Source organism: Oryctolagus cuniculus, chromosome 8 (assembly GCF_051225735.1).
Source record: "Oryctolagus cuniculus isolate XC-2025 breed Fujian yellow rabbit chromosome 8, ASM5122573v1, whole genome shotgun sequence".
NCBI lineage: Eukaryota > Metazoa > Chordata > Mammalia > Lagomorpha > Leporidae > Oryctolagus > Oryctolagus cuniculus.
This window is the reverse complement of record NC_142874.1, coordinates 121,792,499-121,815,720: the sequence shown is the minus strand read 5'-3', so window position 1 is coordinate 121,815,720 and position 23,222 is coordinate 121,792,499. Positions and strand designations below refer to the sequence as shown.

General features: G+C 37.2%; 1 protein-coding gene and 1 long non-coding RNA gene across 3 annotated transcripts; one reads left to right on the top strand and one right to left on the bottom strand.

Moving 5' to 3' along the window:
- Positions 1-353: 353 nt before the first annotated feature.
- Positions 354-1,629, bottom strand: LOC103350777 (uncharacterized). 2 transcript variants are annotated; one of them, XR_016212069.1, is made up of 3 exons: positions 1,502-1,620; positions 824-1,014; positions 354-731 (listed from the first exon to the last, which is right to left on the bottom strand). It is a non-coding gene; the product is annotated as an uncharacterized LOC103350777 (long non-coding RNA). The 2 variants fall into 2 exon arrangements; XR_518673.5 differs by having other exon boundaries at positions 428-731; positions 824-1,070; positions 1,502-1,629.
- A 277-nt stretch (positions 1,630-1,906) lies between these two features.
- ALB (albumin) lies at positions 1,907-22,613 on the top strand (the record flags this gene model as incomplete). The annotated part of the gene is given in 17 exon segments (NM_001082344.1): positions 1,907-1,994; positions 3,443-3,500; positions 4,532-4,664; positions 6,808-7,019; positions 9,415-9,547; positions 10,354-10,363; positions 10,366-10,377; positions 10,379-10,451; positions 11,897-12,026; positions 13,771-13,985; positions 15,491-15,623; positions 17,047-17,144; positions 18,321-18,459; positions 19,079-19,302; positions 20,503-20,635; positions 21,236-21,302; positions 22,531-22,613. Coding segments are annotated over 16 exon segments (1,824 nt in total). The 3' UTR covers positions 21,278-21,302; positions 22,531-22,613.
- Positions 22,614-23,222: the final 609 nt, after the last annotated feature.

Sequence of the window (23,222 nt, the reverse complement as noted above, 5' to 3'; positions counted from 1 at the left end):
ATTTTCAGTGAAAAAGACTGTATGTTGCCTTAGTCCTTCCCCTGGATTTCCTATCAGAAAAAGGGTAAGGTTGGCCGCTGGCTTAAAAAAACAAAAACAAAAACAAAAACAAAAAAACCACACACACAAAACCAACAAGATAGTGCATCTAGGAAGTTATAAGGAAAATTTCCATAATTTATACTAGAAAGAACTATTTGTTTCTATTTAGGAAGTTAGAATAGTTTTTCTCTTTCTTTTTCAATATAGGTTTCTGTTAACCCATGGCCTGAAATACAAGTCTGGTACTCTGTTGGCTCATTAAAGACAAACAGACAAACAAACAAAAAACCCCACCCCAAACTCTCTGTTACCTATTTTCTCCTCTTCTGTGCTCGATTATTTAATTAGTACACATTCCTGGAGATGAAATAAATGAAATAACATTGTAGAAAGCATATTTCTTTCATTATAAGCACGAATAGGAACGATAATGGTTATCTTGAGGATTTATTAGTCTGCACAATACATTGTTTTCATTAGATACAATGCACCTTTTCTATATTACTGTGGAGCAGCATGACTGACCATTTGGACTGAATCAGTTATTTAATTATGGGAAATAACTGGCCTGATGCAATGGTTGTTCTACAGTATCAGAGAAAGTTGTCCTAGGGGTCGAGAGCAGTAGTTCTTCATCTTTAGAGTGTAAGGGCAGAGGAAGAACATCCATTTGAGGTAAGGTCAGAACCCTGGGCAGAGAAAAGTGGGGAAGGATAAGAAATTATCTCTTCTTGTTTTATTTTTAGACATACTGCTAAACTCATTTTGGAATTTAGAGTACCTTTACAGAAGAGTATGCAATTTTTCTATTTATGAAGATGAAGAAATGGAGAGACTGATGTCTGGTGAAGACATAGGATTCCCATAATCCCTAGAGGTATAGTCAGAATTCAGGCTGTCCTCTTGTGTAAATAGTGGCAAAGCCCATCATCATTGCCATTTTGGTCCATTTTCTTTCCTGGGTCTCCTTAGCTGAAAATGAGATGCTCATATTGGTTCTCAGTATCCTACCTCAGGGACTGAATCACCTGTAGGTCAGAGTTGGAGTGAAAACATGAAAAAGCCAAATATAAGGTAATGTTGAGAAATTCATGGAAAAGTGGAATTGAAAGATAAGTTCATTTTGGGAAACGAATTTTGAAATCCAAATTATTTTCTCATAACACACATTGTTAATGAGCTTTTTGAAGATTCTGGTATGCAGTTGTTATTGTTGCTATGGCCTTCCTGTCTTTCTTATTTCCTTCCTTCCTTCCTTCCTTCCTTCCTTCCTTCCTTCCTTCCTTCCTTTCTCTCTCTCTCTCTCTCTCTTTGCATTTGAGCCATCATCAGCTTTTTCAGACAGAACAGTTTCAAAGGAATGTAAAACATCAAAATCTTTTAATGTGTGTGTAAATTTTTCATTATTTATCAACAAAAACACAATTGGAATTAGTAACAGGTAGAATTTGAGACTTACCTCTTTTAATAGCTCTTATTTCTAAGTAAAGTTCTTGGTTTGTTCACATTTTTGCAAACACCATAAGCTAAAATGTTCAAATGGGAGTTTGCAGATAAAGAACATGGCAACGAATAATAGGTACAAATCGTTTAAACTCTTATGTAAAATTTGATAAGATGTTTTATATAACTTTAATGAATTGGCAAGGTTTTGTACAGAAAACAGTTCCAGATAGCAAACATGTACAAGGAATTTAGTCAAACAATTTTTTGGCAAGAATATTATGAATTTTGCAATCAGTTGAGAGCCAATGAAATACAAAGATGAGTCTAGTTAATAATCTACAATTATTGGTTAAAGAAGTATATTAGTGCTGAGTTCCTTCCATTCACCCTATCTTTTCTCTTCTACCAACCCACAGCCTTTGGCACAATGAAGTGGGTAACCTTTATCTCCCTTCTTTTCCTCTTCAGCTCTGCTTATTCCAGGGGTGTGTTTCGCCGAGAAGCACGTAAGAATTCTGGTTTTCTGTTGCTCAATTTTTATCTCATTTTCCTAGTAAAAGATGTTTCGGTAAACTCTTCATCTATCTTTAAAGCATTGTTTTTTTTTAGTATTTGTTGTTAGAATGTTGTAAGAAATATTTTATATTTGTGAGCCCTTATGAGATTATCTTTGTATTTCAAACATCCTAGGTGAAAAAGGTACAGAGAACTGTTTAGTGGTTATAATTATTTTGTGCATAAATGAACTTGAGACAGTGTCATAAAGTTCATGAAGCAGAGGTGAAGATAGAATTTGTAACTCCAACTATCTCTTACCCTATTCACTGTGTTATCCTTTACAAAACATAGCAAAAAAAAATGTTTGCGGTGTTAATTTTACAAATAGAGCTCATATTTAGTTACTTTTGTTTCAGACTGTCTTCTTTTTTTTAAGATTTATTTATTTATTTGAAAGAGTTACACAGAAAAAGGAGACACACACACACATACACACACACACAGAGAAAGAGAGAGAGAGAGAGAGAGAGAGAGAGAGAGAGAGTCTTCTATCCAATGGTTCGCTTCCCAATTGGCTGCAATGGCCGGAGCTGTACTGATCCGAAGCCAGGAGCCAGGAGCTTCTTCCGGGTCTCCCATATGGGTGCAGGGGCCCAAGGACCTGAGCCATCTTCTATTGCTTTCGCAGGCCACAGCAGAGAGCTGGATAGAAAGTGGAGCAGCCGGGCCTCGAACCCATATGGGATGCCGGCACTGTAGGCCAGGGCGTTAACCTGCTGTACCACAGCGCCGGCCCCCCAGATTGTCTTCTTAATAGCTGTTATTAGATACTACAAGAACTTTAAATCATATCCAAATTTGAATAGATAGCTACAAATACTTAAAGATTTTTTTTTAATTTTTTTAATTTTTTTTTTTTATTTTTGATAGGCAGAGTGGACAGTGAGAGAGAGAGACAGAGAGAGAAAGGTCTTCCTTTGCCGTTGGTTCACCCTCCAATGGCCGCCGCTGCAGCCGGCGCACCGCGCTGATCCGATGGCAGGAGCCAGGATCCAGGTGCTTTTCCTGGTCTCCCATGGGGTGCAGGGCCCAAGCACCTGGGCCATCCTCCACTGCACTCCCTGGCCATAGCAGAGAGCTGGCCTGGAAGAGGGGCAACCGGGACAGAATCCGGCGCCCCGACCGGGACTAGAACCCGGTGTGCCGGCGCCGCAAGGTGGAGGATTAGCCTATTGAGCCACGGCGCCGGCCTCTTAAAGATTTTTAAAACAGCATTCTTGGAAATTGAATAATTCTGTTTAAATGCAGAAGAAATAGCTCATCATCAGCTTAAGGTTTTCTGGATAGGTCAGAGTTCAAATTTTGGAATGAAACATAAAGCATAATAACTTGTAGTTTTCTCCAGTCTCTATATAACTCTTTTGTCTTTTTTTTTTTTTTTTTGCCCTTCTTGCAGATAAAAGTGAGATTGCTCATCGGTTTAATGATGTGGGAGAAGAACATTTCATAGGCCTGTAAGTTAAAATATGAAAGAGTCAAATTTTGTGTTTGTGATGACCTGGAGGTTCCAGATACTAGAACAGAGCTGTCCAATAGAATTTTCTGCACTGATGGAAACATTATGTATCATGCTTTCCAATATGGTAGCCATTGGTCATGGATGGCTACTGAGTACTTTAAATATGGCAAGTGCAACTGAGGGGCATAAATTTAAATTGTATTTAATTTTAATAAATTTACATTTATGTAGTCACATGTGGTTAGTGGCTACTATATTGGATGGTGAAACACTCAAACTCTGCTATAACCTGCCTCATGGAAAGGACTGTGATATGGGGTTCCTTTGCACCTCAGTTACAAAATTCCCCTTACATTGTATGAAGTCCTGTGGTTTCTTGGGAACATTTTAAAATTTTTTAATCTAAGAAGAAAATGAGAAAATAGTTTACATTATTAAAGGTCATTCTCATCCCACAACCTGATTAAATGAGGTGTGTGGGTTTTGTTTTTTATTTTAAGCAATTCAAAGGACTTACATGACTCCTAGTTTTGCCAATTACATCTAATTGGCATGCAGTTTTCATTCTTGCTCGGTGTGTGTGCATAGATATGTAACATGCACACACATACATTTAAGCATTGTGGAAATACAAGGATACTTCACAAAGTTTGAGGGAAACTAGAGGTAAAAGATAATCTTGATGCAAAAAAATTTGAAATCCATGTATATGAGGGGTCATAAAAAGTTCATGAAAAATATATATTGTAAGAAACTCCATAAATTTAAAAGTTTTTGTTCATAAAAATAAATTATTTGTATTTTTCATGAATGTTGGGACTATCCTGTTAAATATCCTCTTTGTCTACTAAGCCACATGTGCCTGGTTAGGTCTCATGTAACACCTGATGTGAACAGTCAATAATTGGTGCAGTAAGACAGATGTATAATATATAGAGCATGTGAGTACATGACTTGCCTTCTAGCATAGCAACTGGTTTTGTGTTAAAATCTTTGTGCTACAAATTCTTGTGACCTTTGTTTCAGGGTGCTGATTACCTTTTCTCAGTATCTCCAGAAGTGCCCATATGAAGAGCATGCGAAGTTAGTGAAGGAAGTAACAGACTTGGCAAAAGCATGTGTTGCTGATGAGTCAGCAGCAAATTGTGACAAATCACTTGTAAGTACATTCCAATCTTGAAGATTTTTCTTTTCTTTTAAGTACCCAAATATTTCAAATGAAGAAAATTCTTTTCAGTTTTAAAAATTATTGTTAAATGACCAGATGGTAAGCAGCACCTAAATATCTTATAGACTAATAAGTCATCACTTCTTCTGGGAGAAGACACGCTAACTGTGCCCAGTTCTAACAGACATTTCTTCACTGAGACCACACACAACAGTTTTAATGTGTCTAACTGGTAATCTGAGATTTGCAGCAATCCTTTCAGTTAGATTTTTTTTCTTAGAGGTGAATAGTGATAGCATGCTTTTATTTATTTATTTTGATTTGTTGTGTTAAGAACACGGTATGAGATCTCTCTTAACTAATTTAAAAAAATTTTTTTTGAAAAGGTTTGCTTATTTACTTGAAAGTCAGAGTTACACAGAGAGAGGAGAGGCAGAGAGAGAGGTCTTCCATCTGCTGGTTCACTCCCCAGTTGGTCCCAACGGCCGGAGCTGTGCTGATCCGAAGCCAGGAGCCAAGAGCTTCTTCCGGGTCCCCCATGCGGGTGCAGGGGCCCAAGGACTTGAGCCATCTTCTATTGCTTTCCCAGGCCATAGCAGAGAGCTGGATCAGAAGTGAAGTTGCTGGGACTTGAACCGGTGCCCATATGGGATGCCAGCACTGCAAACAGCGGCTTTATCTGCTATGCCACAGCGCCAGCCCCCTTAACTAATTTTTAATGTGCACAATACTGCATTGTTGACTATATCTTCAATTTACATAGCAGATCATCAGAGTTTACTCATCTTGCTCAATGGAAACTTTATGCTGGTTGACTAGTAACTATTTCCTCCTCTCAGCCCCTAACAACCATCACTCTACTCTTTGATTTTGTGAATTTGGTAATTTTAGATACCATATGTAAGTGGAATCATTCAGCATTTGTCTATGGCTGGTTTATTTCACTTAGCATGGTGTCCAACAAGGTCACCCATGTTGGTGTCTGTTGCAGGATTTCCTTCTTTTTAAGGCTGAATAGTATTTCATTATGTGTTTGTATATGTATCACATTTCCTTTATCCACTTATCTGTTAATGGGCATACATTACCACATCTTGACTGTTGTGCATAGTGCTGTCAGGAGCATCTCTTTGAGGTGAAAGTATGATTTTTATCTCAGAAAGTTCCAACTGATTTGTGTGCTAATTTTGTTAACTGAATGAAATAATAGTACATCTATACATTCCTCATTTTAGGGATATCTGTAGTTTTACATGTTTTGAAAAATCAAGGTACTCAGTCATTCTGAAGAACTTTGAGCTTTTGGCATTTCCAGACAAGTCTTAAAACAAGGAGAAATTATGTTTCACAACTCAGTCTATACATGCCTCTTGGGGGGCATTTTTCATTTACACTAGAGACTTTCTCTGATTTCTTTTGGTGTTCTTCTCCCTATGGGAGAATAACTAAATTGTAACAATATTGCAGTTTTAAAAATCCAAAATTTTAAAAATATACTTTTTGAAGAATTAATTTAATTCTGCATAGAACAGAATTTAGAGTATAATTTCCCTGGATGACAAGGACTTTCATAATAAAAATGAATGGGAGAAGGAAGGGATTCATTTAATGAATTAAATATTTTGAAGTAAATATTTCCAGAATTAAAAAAACTTGTATTTTTAATGCAATAACTTAATATGTAGTAGATCATGTTACTTCTCTGTTTTAAATGAAACTTACTAGAAAGTCAGACCTCTTAAAAAAGAGTACATCAAATGAGAAGTTATCTGAACACTTTGCTCTCTGATGTGAAATCACTTGCTACATAGAATGACATTTTTCCTTGATTTTTGGTAACAATAATTGCTTTCCTGGTCTTCTATATCACGTGGGAAGTGGAGTAGTGAAACACTTTTCAAAACATTTTTTGCCCTTCTGTCTTATCCTCCATAAGTAACAGGGTGGCAATTAATTCTTATGAAAATTACACAGATTTGGTCAAATGGAGGGAAATGCTAACTGGAAGGGGAGTACATTTTTATATGATTCCCTGCCAAGCTCTATCAGTATATTACATTTCCTATACTGTTCATTGCCTATAAAGAGAATAAAGTGCTTCCTATCAACTTTGTGCCCGATCTTTTCCATTTAGCATGATATTTTTGGAGACAAAATCTGTGCATTGCCAAGTCTTCGTGACACCTATGGTGACGTGGCTGACTGCTGTGAGAAAAAAGAACCTGAGCGAAACGAATGCTTCCTGCACCACAAGGATGATAAACCCGACTTGCCTCCGTTTGCGAGACCAGAAGCTGATGTTTTGTGCAAAGCCTTTCATGATGATGAAAAGGCATTCTTTGGACAGTAAGTAATTAGATATTCACATTTTTCAAAATTTAAAATTATGGAATAAATGTATGGATCAGCACTCATTATAACATTTCCACAACCAATATATTTTTCTGCCTTCAGACTTGGAAGTTTTGTTCTTATGACTACTTTTTAAAAAGATTTATTTATTTATTTGAAAGGCAGAGTTACAGAGAGAGAGGGAGAGACAGAGGGAGATCTTCCATTTACTGGGTCACTCCCCAAATGTCCACAATGACCAGAGCTGGGCCATTCTGAAGCCAGTGGCCAGGAGCTTTCTTTCATATCTTCCACGTGGATCAGGGGCCCAAGCAGTTGAGCCACCTTCTGCTGCTTTTCCAGGTGCGTTAGCAGGGAGTTGGATAAGAAGTGGAGCAGCTGGGACTTGAAATGGCACCCATATGGGATGCTGGTGTTGCAAGGGGTGGTTTTACCTGCTATCCCTTGCAGGCTCATCTTATGATCATTCTTTTTTAAAAAAGATTTATTTTATTTGTTTGAAAGAGTTACAGAGAGAGGTAGAGACGGAGAGAGAGAGAGCTCTTCCATCTGCATGGGTGCAGGGGCCCAAGGACTTGGGCCATCTTCTATTGCTTTCCCAGGCCACAATAGAGAGCTAGATTGGAAGAAGAGCAGCTGGGACTAGAACCGGTGCCCATATGGGATACCAGTACTTCAGGCCAGGGCTTTAACCCGCTGTGACACAGCGCTGGCCCCTTTATCATTCTTAAAGAAGTAATATTTGACACCATGTAATCCTATGCTACAAAAGTATGTTCAAAGTTCTGTTGATCTTGGGAATGGATGTTTAGCCAAGTGGCTAAGATGCTCACATTCTATATCAGAGTACTTGGGTTTGATTCCCAGTTCTGGCTCCTAGCTCCATCTTCCTGTACAATGCAGACCCAAGGAGGTAGGGTGATGTTTCAAATGATTGGGTTCCTGTCACCAGATCTGGATTGCTTTCTTGGCTGCTGGCTGTGCTCTGGTTGTTGCATGCATCTGGGAAGTGAATCAATGGTTGGAGCTCTCTCTGTCTCTCAAAAAAGTTTGTTCTTGAAGCAGAATATGATCTATATGAAAACATTTGAGATTGAGATATTATGAGGATACATGTACATATATATATAAATTATTCCCATAATTAATTTAATTTTTTTTTATTTTACAGCTAGATTTAATTTATCATGAGCACAGTAAACAGGCAAAATCTCCCTCTTCAAATCAAATTAACATAGAAATACAAAGTTTTACTAATGATTCCAAAACTTTTTTTTCAAGTATTTACTATCTGACCTTCATTTATTTATTTTTTTTTCACTTTTATTTAATGAATATAAATTTCCAAAGTACAGCTTATGGAGTACAATGGCTTCCCCCCCATAATTCCCTCCCACCCACAACCCTCCCCTTTCCCGATCCCTCTCCCCTTCCATTCACATCAAGATTCATTTTCAATTCTCTTTATATACAGAAGATCAATTTAGCATCTATTAAGTAAAGATTTCAAGTTTGCACCCACATAGAAACACAAAGTGAAAAATACTGTTTGAGTACTAGTTATAGCATTAAATCACAATGTACAGCACATTAAGGACAGAGATCCTACATGAGGAGTAAGTGCACAGTGACTCCTGTTGTTGACTTAACAAATTGACACTCTTGTTTATGGCATCAGTAATCACTCTAGGCTCTTGTCATGAGTTGTCAAGGCTATGGAAGCCTTTTGAGTTCACCAACTCTGATCATATTTAGACAAAGTTGTAGTCAAAGTGGAAGTTCTCTCCTCCCTTCAGAGAAAGGTACCTCCTTCTTTGTTGACCTGTTCTTTCCACTGGGATCTCACTTGTAATTTGATTTTAGTCAGCAACATTATATCACCAAAATTTAACCGGATATGCATATACATCTGCACCTCCCATATATAAATTTAATCTGTCCTTTCACTCAAAGAATGACAAAACGGCTCTCAGGTGCAAATTGGGCTACTTGATAAATTATTTTGGGGGGAGGTTTTTGCTATAGAAAACTACTCACCAGCAGGCGTTGTGGCTCACTTGGTTAATCCTCCACCTGCAGCGCCGGCATCCCATATGGGTGCCGGGTTCTAGTCCTGTTGCTGCTCTTCCAGTCCAGCTCTCTGCTGTGGCCCGGGAGGGCAGTGGAGGATGGCCCAAGTGCTTGGGCCCTGCACCCGCATGGGAGACCAGGAGGAAGCACCTGGCTCCTGGCTTTGGATCAGCATGGTGCTGGCCGTGGCAACCATTTGGGGGGTGAATCAACGGAAGATCTTTCTCTCTCTCTCTCTCTCTCACTGTCTATAACTCTACCTGCTAAATAAATTCAAAAAAAGAAAACCACTAACCCTCTTTTCTTTTTTAAATTGTAGCTATTTATATGAAGTTGCCAGAAGACATCCTTACTTTTATGCCCCTGAACTCCTTTACTATGCTCAGAAGTACAAAGCCATTCTAACAGAATGTTGCGAAGCTGCTGATAAAGGGGCCTGCCTCACACCTAAGGTATTCCACCAAATAATAAAAGAACCAGTTCACAGTGCGAGCTCAGATCCTGTCTACCTTATTGGCTGGTTAGTCAGGGAAGCTAAGTCTCTGGTATAAAATGCCCTATGTGGTCAAAACAGTCTGCCTCACTGCTGTATCCCCCAAAGGTCTGCCATTCTCAGAAATGCCTCTGATCTCATTCCTTCTGCGATTTTCCAGTGCTGGTCCGACCAGGGCGTCACTGTGTGCGTGTCTAAACATCCTACTGCTCTTTACTAAGGGGAGGTCATCTGTAGAGTGAGGTACAGAGATGCCCATTTGTCAACTGGCACAGCAAGGGGCCACAGCTTTAGTTTATCTTTTCATGAAAATTTTACTGGGGAAGAGAATTTGAAGTAGAAGATTTTACTACATCTAGAAGTCCAAATTCATTCACTTATTCTATAAAAATTTATTATGTAGTTCATTCTCTTTTTTGGGGAAATTTATTGATATGAGAAGGGGTGGAAGAGGACCTAAAATGAAGAATCCAACCAACTTTCATTTGCTGAGGAGTATTGGTGTCCTCTTTTCTCCCTCATCTCCTTTCAATGCCCAGTTCCCTGGGAGGGCTCGAGACTGCCTTGGATCACCTAGAGGCTTCCACTATGGCCAGATTAATTTTGTCTCTTTCTATATAGCTACATGATTATTTACCAAAAGGAGTACTTGGGAATGTAGGTGTTATTTATCTCTGTAAAATTTAATTTGGGGCAGTCTGATCTGAATTTAGGTGTTTTATGTAGAATTTGTTTCTAATTTTTTAAAAATATTCTTTTCTGTAGCTTGATGCTTTGAAGGAAAAAGCCCTGATTTCAGCTGCCCAAGAGAGACTCAGGTGTGCCAGTATTCAGAAATTTGGAGACAGAGCTTACAAAGCATGGTAAATATTTTTTTAAACATTGTTTACATCTTTGCAGCAAAGTAAATGATGATGGTTAAGTTGAAAAAATTGTGAAATGTGATATTTTACACAGTGCTTTCCAATACATTTTTTCAGTTGTGTAAAAGGTGGAAATTTAATAGAGGTGAAAATCAGAATATCAATGACAAGTTAACATTATGGTTCATCATTTCTTCTATGGAGTCAAAGATTTAGAGGACATTATCTATTATATTTTTGACCTAAAAGAAAGGAAAAATAGGTAAATCCCATTCGCTTTTAAAGATTTGGGACCTTATTGTAATGGTCCATTATTTCATGTTATTTTACCTTTCAATGACCCAAAAGTGTCTCCTGGTCCTATTTTGTCCCAATAATTAAATCCAATTATCAACTACGTCAATATTACTTCTCATTTTCTCAGAGCTTCAACTTTGCTCTTTATGTCACATTTTGGAATGGGCCTCTGTTTTTATGCTTGTATTAATAGCTGATTATAGGAGCATCCTTCAATGTCTGAGTTAAGAAAAATACTCCAACTCCGTCATTTGCTGGTCAGCAACAGATCTGTAAAGGAGATAAAATGAATATAACAGGCATTACACCCACTCTTTGAAAATTCTCAACCAAACCAGTCAGGCCCTTTAGTCTTACCATCTACATCGCCAAAATAAACCAAATCAACCCCCACATGAAACAATACACAGTAAAACAGGCCGTCATTGATTCTGGGGAAGAAATCTTCCTTTTTAGATTTAGATGATTCTGAAATGAGTCAGTAGGGAATGAGAACACTATTCTAGTCCATCTCATCACAGAACTTAACAACTGTGCTGGGCCAATTTCTTGGTATAAGAGTGCGTAATGAATTTCTCTAATGCGGTGCAAGTTATGAAATTTCTTTTCTCAGAAACCTTTAGAAGGGAGGAAAATGTGTTTTAATTGAGTAAAAGAAGATAACGTGAGTGTGTGGTACTTCCCAGATTCCAGAATGCTTTCCTATGTACCATCTACTTTACTCCTCAGAACAGGCCTTTGATTTAGCATTCTGTTATGACACTGTAGAGGCTCAAGTTCAGGCAGGGGAAGGAACCTGCCTTGGGTCACACTGCTAAGAACTGATAAAGTCAGATCTGGAAGTCAGATTTGGTTCCAAATGTGATGTTTCTCAGCCTGCTGACCCCTTTAGAACTCCTCTTTGATTTCAGTTTTTATGAATTACTAGATTTCTTTCTCCACCATGTGTACTCTTTTGATGGATAATTCTTCCCTAAAACAATAACTCTGATTCAGAGCTAGCATTTAAATAAGAACTAATGATTTTTAAAAATAATTTCTATGTCAGTTTGTGTTGAATTTCCTTGTTATAAGTGGTATTTCCCTTTGTGCTTGCAAGTAAAATATTGCATGATAATAATAATTGGATGGGAAAATTTTCTTTTTAGGGCACTTGTTCGTCTGAGCCAAAGATTTCCCAAGGCTGACTTCACAGACATTTCCAAGATAGTGACAGATCTCACCAAAGTCCACAAGGAATGCTGCCACGGTGACCTGCTTGAATGTGCAGATGACAGGGTAAAGAGCCTTACCTGCTGAAGTGGGTAGGATGAACATGAGGGGACTTTTATGAGTTCATGGAAATTTTGAAATCGGTGCGTAGTTCTCACAATAGATACGTTGAGTCATTGGTGGCAGCTGAGTGCAGACTGAGGTTATCTTCTTTGCTCTCATCTACTCCATCTCCACGTTTCCCCTGCTTAAACCTGGTTATTACTAAATAACCAGATGAACTCATTCACTGATTTGTAACCCCTTTCAGTTACACTGTGAGAGCATGGGCTTAACCTGAAGGAGGACAGTTACAGAAGAAGATCTTTGAGGAGGTGGGTGGGGTTGGACAAGGGTCAGTACCTGAAAAGACCTTGGGAAATGACACATTAGGGTTCTTTCAACATGTTTGTGAAAAAAAAAAAAAATGAAAAAGGAAGTTCATTTTGGTGTGCACATATTTTGAAGCCCACACATAGTTTTTTTTTTTTAAGATTTATTTTATTTATTTGAAAGAGTTACAGAGAGAGGTAGAGACAGAGAGAAAGAAGTCTTCCATCTGCTGGTTCACTCCCCAATTGGCTGCAACGGCTGGAGCTGTGCTGATCCGAAGCCAGGAGCCAGGAGCTTCTCTGGGTCTCCCACATGGGTGCAGGGGCCCAAGCACCTGGGCCATCCTCCACTGCTTTCCCAGGCCATAGGAGAGAGCTGGATCGGAACAGGAGCAGCCGGGACTAGAACTGGCACCCATATGGGATACTAGCACTTCAGGCCAGGGCTTTAATCCGCTGTGCCACAGTGCTGGCCCCAGTTTTGTCATAATGCATATATTTCATGGATTTTCTGAATGCTCTGTTGTATTTCACCCCCTTTCACTCATTCTCTGTATTAAACATATGAATATTTGACATGCTGTTTTTTTTCCAAACTTGTAATATTTTCACCCTTTCTTCAAGAATTAAAATACAACCAAATACCAGAATTCTAATCTATTATGACACATCCTAAAACAATTTTTAAAATAAGATTTATTTATTGATTTGAAAGGCACAGTGTAATAGAGGGAATCTTCCATTTGCTGGTTCATTCCCCAAATGCCTGCAACAACCACTGGGGTTGCATCAGTTGAGACCAGGAGTTGGGAACTCCGTTCGGGTCTCCCATATGGATAGCAGAGACCCAATACTGGGAATATCATCTGCTGCCTCCCAGACACATTAGCAAGAAGCTAGATGGGAAGTTCAGTGTAGCTGGCCTGAACCAGCCTCCAATTTGGAATGCAGGTATTGCAAGCAGCAGCTTAATGTGCTGGACTACCATGCCTGCTCCTCCCTTCAACATTAAAGGGAGGTGCGTCATAGTTATAAGGAAGGCCAAAGACTTGTGCAATCGATTTATTCTCTAAGAATCTCATACTTAGATATTTGGCTTCAAAAGGACTATACTTAATTTGTGAGGAATATTTGGAAAAATAACACTGAGTTTTAATGAGAACAATTTAAATCCCTTAAGAGTAGAAATATAAAATTAATACATAACAGCAGTCAATTGATTACCAAATAAATAATAAGCTGTTATTGGCCAATCTTTTTTAATCAGTAGGGATATTTGAGGCTGCAGGCTTAGAATACAACTGAGAATATGTTCTTTGATGTTCATTGATATGTGTATTGTCTTGGAATACAGTGTGTTCTGCCACATAGTAAGTAGCTGGGGAGAAAGTGTAGCCATGTCAATTTATGTTGAGTAGTTTCCATCAACTTGATTGCAGGCGGACCTTGCCAAGTACATGTGTGAACATCAGGAAACAATCTCCAGTCATCTGAAGGAATGCTGTGATAAGCCAATATTGGAAAAAGCCCACTGCATTTATGGTTTGCATAATGATGAGACACCTGCTGGCTTGCCAGCAGTAGCTGAGGAATTTGTTGAGGATAAGGATGTTTGCAAAAATTATGAAGAGGCAAAAGATCTCTTCTTGGGCAAGTAAGTAGATAAGGAACTATCCTTTCACAGCTTTTATTAGGAAGATATGTGAGGCCCTTGTTTAGAGTTGCAGTAATATCTGTATTGCCAAGAATGCTTCTTGATCCTTCTCTACCCCACCCTTTAAATGTGAAACAGTTAATCAGTGTAAAAATTGTCATAAAGTATGATACATACTCATGGCAAAAGTCAAATTTCCTTACTCCTCAGGAATATTTATGGAAATATATAAATGATATCAATGTGTGCGTATTATTTATTAGTTCAAAGGATATTTCTTTTTTAAAAAGATTTATTTTATTTATTTGAAAGACAAAGTTGCAGAGAGAGGGGGGATATCAAGAGAGGGAGAGAGAGAGATCTTCCACCTCTGGTTCACTCCCAAAATGGCCACAACCGCTGGGGTAAGGCCAGGCTGAAATTGGGAACCTGGAATTTCATCTGGGTCTTCCACTTGAGTGGCAGAGGCTCAGTTACTTGGGCCATCTTCTGCTGCTTTCCCAGGCACATTAGCAGGGAGCTGGATTGGGAGTGGAGCAGCCAGATGTTTGTATGGGATGCTGGCTTACCCTGTTGTGCCATGACGCCAGCCCTCAAAGGGTATTTCTTGAACATCATTCATATATATTTGTATGTGTTAATACATATTTTCCAAGATCTGGCTATCTATCTATACCTGTTTACATGATGAAAGCAAAGAAGTATAGAAAGAAATGTGGATTCTGACACCACATAGTTTATATTTGGTTGAAAAGACATAAATTTCATAGGTTTACAATGTAATATCCACTAAAGAACCAAATATATATATTCATACTTCAAAAAGTTCATGGAAAATGGAATTAAAAGATATGTTTATTTTGGAGCAAAAATTTTAAAATCCATGTATAGTTTTATATATACATTTAACATGAACTTTTAAAAATATGTGCTTCTGTTGTTGGATTATGATACTTTGCTCTGTACTGAATAATATTACATGAAAATATAAATATAAAATTTAAAATATAAAATATAAAATTTCACTTATCCAGAGAGGAAAAAGTAAAATTAAAAAATATATTCATCTATCGTTTATCTATGTACCTGTTGTCTATCAGAATCCTTTTGCAATGTAGTCCAAATCAAACTAGTGATACATGAAAGTAAAACAATCATTCATTAAACATTTAATATGGGACAAACTGTGTTTTGCATAGATTGAGTCATGGGTTTCTCACAATCCACCCGAACAAATAGATAGCATCACTAGTCCCTTTGTACAGAAGAGGAAACTAAGATTGATAGTTTTAAGAAGATGCCCACGGTGATAGAGTGAAATAGGTGGCAGAGTCAGGAATTGAACACAGGTAACTTTAACTCTGGACCCCAAGTCTTTATTCACTAAGCTTTACTGCATAGAGTTTCATCAAATTCAGACTTTTGGAATGTATGTTGTTCATGAGCTTATTCATGTGATTTTTCTTGCTCATTTGTCCATCTAAATCTGTTTCTATCTTAATTAGGTTTTTGTATGAGTATTCAAGAAGGCACCCTGATTACTCTGTCGTTCTGCTGCTGAGACTTGGCAAGGCCTATGAAGCCACCCTGAAAAAGTGCTGTGCCACTGATGACCCTCACGCATGCTATGCCAAAGTGGTGGGTTTCCTGCAGGAAAGAAATGTAGCTCTCTGACTGATGATTCCAATAAGGACAAAGAGAAATAATGCAAGAATATGAAGTGATATATATCACAATTTAGATATTTTCTTGAGATGAGTTCAAATCTGTGTTCTTCAGCATTTATAGGAAAAATAACCTGAAATAGAATGCTTAACTAAAACCATTTTCTAGAAAAGTCTAGGAAAGAAAAAGTTGAAGAGAGCAATCTCTAACTTTACAAAGTCTTGACCATGATTTTTCTTTCTCCTAAGGCCAAAGTAAGATAAATTTATTTATTTATTTATTTGACAGGCTGAGTGGACAGTAAGAGAGAAGACAGAGAGAAAGGTCTTCTTTTTGCCGTTGGTTCACCCTCCAATGGCCGCCGCGGCCAGTGCACCGTGCAGATCCGAAGGCAGGAGCCAGGTGCTTCTCCTGGTCTCCCATGGGGTGCAGGGCCCAAGTACTTGGGCCATCCTCCACTGCACTCCCTGGCCACAGCAGAGAGCTGGCCTGGAAGAGGGGCAACCGGGACAGAATCCCGACCGGGACTAGAACCCGGTGTGCCGGCGCCGCAAGGCGGTGGATTAGCCTAGTGAGCCGCGGCGCCGGCCAAGATAAATTTAAATATCAGTTAAAGCTTCAATTTAGATATAAAGAAAATTAACTTGATTTGATGATTTATCAAGTACCAGAATTAATATCTTTTTAAAAAAATATCTATTTATTTGAAAGGCAGAGTTTCAGAGAGAGAGAGAGAGAGAGAGATAAAGAAAGGTCTTCCATTCGCTGTTTCACTCCCCAAATGCTTGCAACCCTGGAGCTGGGCACATCAGAAGCCAGGATCCCTTACTGGATACTCAGAGGCTCCCTTGGGGTTTCCTACATGGGTTCAGGGGCCCAAGCACTTGGGCTATCTTCCACTGCTTTCCCAGGCACATTAGCAGGGAGCTGGATCTGAAGTGGAGCAGCCAGCACTTGAACTGCTGACACTGCAGGCTGAGGCTTAACCCACTAAGCCACAGCGCTGGCCCCCAGAATTAATATCTTAAAGAAAGTGGTGAACCAACTTCCTTAGAATATTTTCAAATCTTTTTGAGAAGGTTTAGGAGGAGTTTTCTAAGAAATGTTTCTGGAGGAACATTTTTTTCTCTTCTCACTTCATTTCTTAGAAAACTCCTCCTAAACCTTCTCAAAGGTTAAAATAAAATAAAAGTAAAAAATAAAATAAAATAAATAAAATAAAATAAAATAAAATAGACAGTTTGAATGTCACGTGCTACATGTGGCATTGAAGATATAGTTACAAGTCTTTGGTAAAAAGGGGGACAGATCTTGTGTGAATAGTAGGGTGACTAGAGGATGACCTGAATCTGTTCCTCAAGCAGAATACCATAAACACAATTCTTTTATGTTTCAGCTTGATGAGTTTCAGCCTCTTGTGGATGAACCCAAGAATTTAGTGAAACAAAACTGTGAACTCTATGAGCAGCTTGGTGACTACAACTTCCAAAATGCGTAAGCATATTTGTTTATTGGGTAACTTTTTTATTTGATTGGTTTATAATGATCTAACACAACATATAGGCCACTTAGTATGGAACTTTTAATAATGAAATGCTGCTTATATTTGCAATCACTGTTTATCAAGAAGTACTGAGGATGTGATATGAAATAGTTGCTGGGATGGAGGGGCCTATATTTTTGAATGTTCTAAAAACATTGATTTCTTGAGAATGGATATATATAGATTGGGAGGATTGGTATACTGGAACTGAGGTTGCAGGATAGTTTATGAGCAAATAAAACAAAGTAATACTTTATAAAGAAGGAAATTGTAGGCCTTGAATTATAGTAGCTCACGAAGTAATATATAAACTGAACACAAAAATATCATAATATGAATTTAGATACATATGTTAGTATTTCAGGAAAGACTGGATTTGGAGAAGATATAGCCAGGTTTTAATGGTTACAACCTCATTTTCCCATAGAATTTCTCTCCCTAGAGGAAATAGACAGATTGGCCTGCTTGACTGATGTTCCAATTCAATAGAGCCTTAGCTATGGAGGTAAAGACAGGAAGAAACCCATCAATAAGTACATGTTTATTGTGCAACTCATATACTTACTCTTCTAACTATGGATGTTAGGAATAACAGTGAACAAGACATAGTTTTTTCCTTTAAGTATATTACAGTCAGATATTGACTTTCAATGGTGATTGACATTCTCAATAAATGATTATTAAATGCTAAATGCCGTATCAGGTTAATTGTACACTCTGTTTCTTTTAATCCCTGCACCCTCCCTATGTAGTTAAGTAAAATTGCTACCATTTTTTCACACACATCTTTAAAATTTAGCTCAGCGCTGATAAATAATTATATTAAGCTCTCAATAAATTTTATGAAAGAATGAAGCAATAATGATTTTATCAATGTAATGAACCTTCCTAGGGTAAGTCACCATCCTAAGATTTTACAGTATTACATAGGATTCAAATCCAGATTTAACTTGTTGCTCAGGTAAAGATCTTCCTCCTACTTTACCCCCACATCCCTGGGGATAGATATAATATGATGAAAATAAAAACATCTTAGTTGATTTTGACTAGTGTTCACTGATTTTTTACCATGTTAGAAAAAGCTAGCTTCTTGCTTAGCTGAAAACACTTGGACTGTTTTTGTACAGGCTCCTAGTTCGTTATACCAAGAAAGTACCTCAAGTGTCAACTCCAACTCTCGTGGAAATATCAAGAAGCCTAGGAAAAGTGGGCAGCAAGTGCTGTAAGCATCCTGAAGCAGAAAGACTGCCTTGTGTTGAAGATTATGTGAGTCTTTTAAAATATAACAAAGCTAACAATTATGAATTTGGTCTTTAGATATTGACAATGCTAACTTTCAGAAGCAGGAGTAGACTAAAGTGTGCATATGATTGTGTGAGTGTGTGTATATGGTAGTGGCAGCCAGAATTTGGTTACCTATAATAGCCTGACTATAAAAAATGAGGATTTTAAATGAGATCCCAAAGGTGATAACTTTTTTAAAAATAATTCATGAGTTTTCAATATTTTATCCTGGCATTTTCTAAATTTTCTTTCTCTGAGGTATCCTTTTAATGTGTTAGCTTAGGATTACTTTTTCCCCACTCCAACACATATTTCGAGACATACCATCTCAAATTATTTTGTTATTTATTTTCTCAAGTGATTTATTCTTTTTTTCAAGTGATTTATTCTTAAAATGCAGACCTAACTTATTAAACGAGAAAAGACTAAGAAGTACCTTAGTTGTAATTCCAAGAATAAGCAAGCCACCACCTCAATCAGCCTTGCATTCAACATTGCTAGCTAAAATGCATCGCTTATTTTGTGTGCTGGAAAGTAGGTGTTTTTGGAAAACTTTGAACTTTGCTTCCTTTCAAGTTCTGCTCTCCTGCCTGTTTTTTAGCTGTCCGTGGTCCTGAACAGGTTGTGCGTGTTGCATGAGAAGACACCAGTGAGTGAGAAAGTCACCAAATGCTGCTCAGAGTCATTGGTCGACAGACGACCATGCTTTAGCGCCCTGGGCCCCGATGAAACATACGTCCCCAAAGAATTTAATGCTGAAACATTCACCTTCCATGCGGACATATGCACTCTTCCAGAAACGGAGAGGAAAATCAAGAAACAAACGTGAGCAGTATTTCGTTATTGCTTGTGTTTGTGGTTTTGATAGTGGGAAATATAAACTGAAATGAGCAACCTTTGATTAAGTAGTGGTTATATTCTCTAGAGAAAATTATTAGCCTTATTAACCTGAGACAAATGTCTAGAACAAAATGAATGGATTTTTTTTCTTAGCAAAATGACTATATTATAATCTTGGCTACAAATTCTTCAGAGTACTATGATGGATAAAAGACATAGTAAAACAACATCTTATTCCAGATCAAGTAGAAAAAACCGGACCATTAATTAATGGATTTGTGCATGTTGGCACATAGTTACTAGAAATCATAGCTAAATTTATTACTAGGCATGAATGCTTTTGTAGAAAAGTTTGTCTATGGTTACCCCAGAGATGAGGCAAATGGTAAGTTGTGATTTTTGCAATGTGACTTGGAGAAAAACACCTCAAAATGTGAATTATGAGACCTAACTCCCTACTGTTGTTATAAAGGAGTTGACTTGCATGAAATTTAACACAGGAAGTTGCTAAGTTGCTATCATTTCTGGTGGGCTACAACCATGGTCCCTACTTAACAGTAATATTGTTAAGCCTCTCATGCAATATAGCTCTTTCTAGCATTGTCTCTACAAATGTCAATGGAAGAGAACCACTGGCTTCCATGAGTTTGAATAATCTTATTTCCTATAGTACCCCCTCCATCATTAATACTGAATGATGCAAATTTCAAAGATCAAATATAAATATTTTTATATGAAAAACTTTTAAAGTGAAGTGTGGAATAATTAAAATTTTAAAGACCATTTTTAGCTTTGAAATAGTTATAAAATTAAGTCTGGACTGACCTTTAAAATCTGAAGAATACATAAATGCAATACATAATCCTCTCTAGAAATTTACTGCAAAGAGATTTGTTGAAAACATGCAAGGTATTGAGCAGTTTACACTGATTATCTCATTTGATTTGTCAGCCAACCATAGGAAATTGGATTTTGTTACCTGAATTATTTGGAGGTGGGGTGGGTGGGTGGTGGTGGGGAGAATATTGAAGCTTGTAGTGAATGTGCCTGGCCTCGAATCCAGAGTTGCCTGGCTCAGTGTTTGTAATCTTAAATGGTGGCTCTACTAGTTTTACCGTCACAAGACTTCTTGAGGTAAATAACAATTTTCCTGCTGTTTTGTTTTCTTTTTCCATTTAAATGCAGGGCACTTGTTGAGTTGGTGAAACACAAGCCCCACGCAACAAATGATCAACTGAAAACTGTTGTTGGAGAGTTCACAGCTTTGTTAGACAAGTGCTGCAGTGCTGAAGACAAGGAGGCCTGCTTTGCTGTGGAGGTACTGGAGTTGCCTTCATTTTAATATGTCTAAGTTTTATTTTTGTGTGTTTGGGCAGGTTAGGGGTTATGGATTTATATATTGAAGGTATGTGGGACAGGCATCTTATTCTACGCACAATTAGTTGCTTATAGAATGACTTACACAGTTCTTGGTTTTTATCTTCTATTGCCTTGTGGCATATTGTTTATAATGCCTATTCAGTTTCCAGATTTGTGATGTTTATGAACATAGGAATATTTATGAGGCTTGAAGTCTTTTGCTCATGAGAATAAAACATTAATTTATTTAAACATTTTCTTGAAAAGTATTGATCTGTGATTTGATTAATTTTATAATTTTATAGGTTAGTGGGGAAATTTACATTTAAATGTCTGATTCATTTAATATTCCCTTCTATGGCCCAGTAGTAATTTCTTTATTCTTTTGGTGGCAATGGATGCCAGTGAATTTCCTTCCAGGGTTTCTGGTGGTAAATTGGATTTAAAGGATTTGATGTATGTAAAACTTTGAAATCAACAATGGCTATATAACCACTAATTTTTTATTCTAATAATAATGCCTATATTTTCTTAATATTTGTCATTTCTTTATATTTAGGGTCCAAAACTTGTTGAATCAAGTAAAGCTACCTTAGGCTAAAAAATCACAGCCACAATAATCTCAGGTAACTATACTTTTGATTTTTTGAAGCAGTAATTATAATAGTTATTATTAAAATTGTAAAGATTAGTCATTTTCCAAGAAACCTGCAGACCGGGACAATCACTATTCTTAGCTCTTTATATATTAATTTATTTAACTCCCCAAATAGTGGCTGACTGGGTACCATTATTATTCCAATTTTGTAGGTAATATAATGAAAGTCCAAGTCAAGGCATGGGTTAAATAATTTACCCAAGGGACATCCAACTAGGAGTGACAGGTGAAGCCAAAAATTCAAAATTTCAAACCAGAGTAAGAGGTCACCACTGGCCTATTCAAAGTCATCCATGTTAGTAGGAAGATACCCTAAGCATTAAACTAAACCATAGGAAAAAATATCTTTATGCATTAAAAACAGTAGATTACCAATAATTTCATGTGGTTTAACCTAGTAGTACAGTAAATTCATTTCATTGGGTTGACATGATCTATCTACCTCATGTAAACTTCCACTTTACAGTGGATAACCTGCCACTAAATTTGCAATGTCAAGATGCTGGACTGTAACAGGACATCTCTTCTTGTGACAAAAGAACCCACTTTAAAACAGAGATGTTTGAATATAAATGTGTTCTACTCATTTTGCTTGTAGTATTTTGGGAGTGATTAAAAAATTGAATAATAATGAACCAAAATGTTGTTAAAAACAAGTTGTCCAACTATTTTCTTAGCATCAATTATTTTCATGTTGTCCAGACTGCCTACCATGTATAGTTCATTGTTATCACTCTTTGCTCACATAATAATAACTACTTATTGTGTGTTCAGACAAGGAAGTAATTTTGTATCAACACAAATTGGTAACTTAAAAATGTGACTTGTTTTAGTACAAAGTGAAAGCATTTTCTACCTAGAGTTCTAACCGTGGGAAGATGCTTTTGTTGGCAATAACTTAGTTAAGAAGTAGGTGGTAAGAAAATGACTGAGAAGTGAGGATGAATAGCCTCTGACCCTGAAGCTGGAGGGATCTGATGACATCAGTGATAAAGAGAACATTTTCAACACTTACTGTGTCCTCCTCCTTTGCTCAACAGGAGCATTTGACTGCTGTAGTCTAGGACAGGCTTAAATTGTTTTCACTGTTGGAAACTGCAGAAAGAAAATCTAAGTACCTTAGCACTGTATTAATAGATTCCAAAAATGCCTGCTATTTTACAAACAGCAATTGAATTTGTCACTTTGTTTTTCAGCCTACCCTGAGAATAAGAGAAGAGAAATGAAGACCCAGAGCCTATTCATCTGTTTTTCTTTTCTGTTGATATAAAACCAACAGCCTATCTAAGTCATACAAATTCCTTCAAACATTTGGCCTCTTTTCTCTGTGCTGCAATTAATAAAAAATGAAAACTAATATATTGGTCTGGAATTGTTATTTTCCAAAGATGTGTTGCCATTCTGAAGATTTTGTAGATTCTGTGAAAATTTGATGTGTTCTTTCTTATTGCACTTTAGGAGAGGACTTATATCTCTTTATGGGGTAATTAAAGATAAGAAACATTAATTATGAGTTATGGATTCTAAGCATTCAAAAACAATATCATTATGATGATTCTAAATAAAAGGATAAAAACTGCAGCAGGGGTGAGGCATATCTTACTACTGGGCATGGGGGAAGTGTCACTATGTTCCTAAATCTGTATATATGTAATCCATGAAACTTGTATAACTTAAATAAAATTTTAAAAAATTAAAAATATATATACAAATAAATTACTAAGTAAGGCAATTCATAGGAAAAGGCCTGATAGGTCTGTAAATTTATAGACAAAATTATAAGACAAATGACTACCTCTGAAAAGGCAAAAGAAGATCAATATTGGGTGCACATGTTAATTTTATACAAGAAAATTTCCCCCTCCAAATCTTGTACTGCTCAACAGAC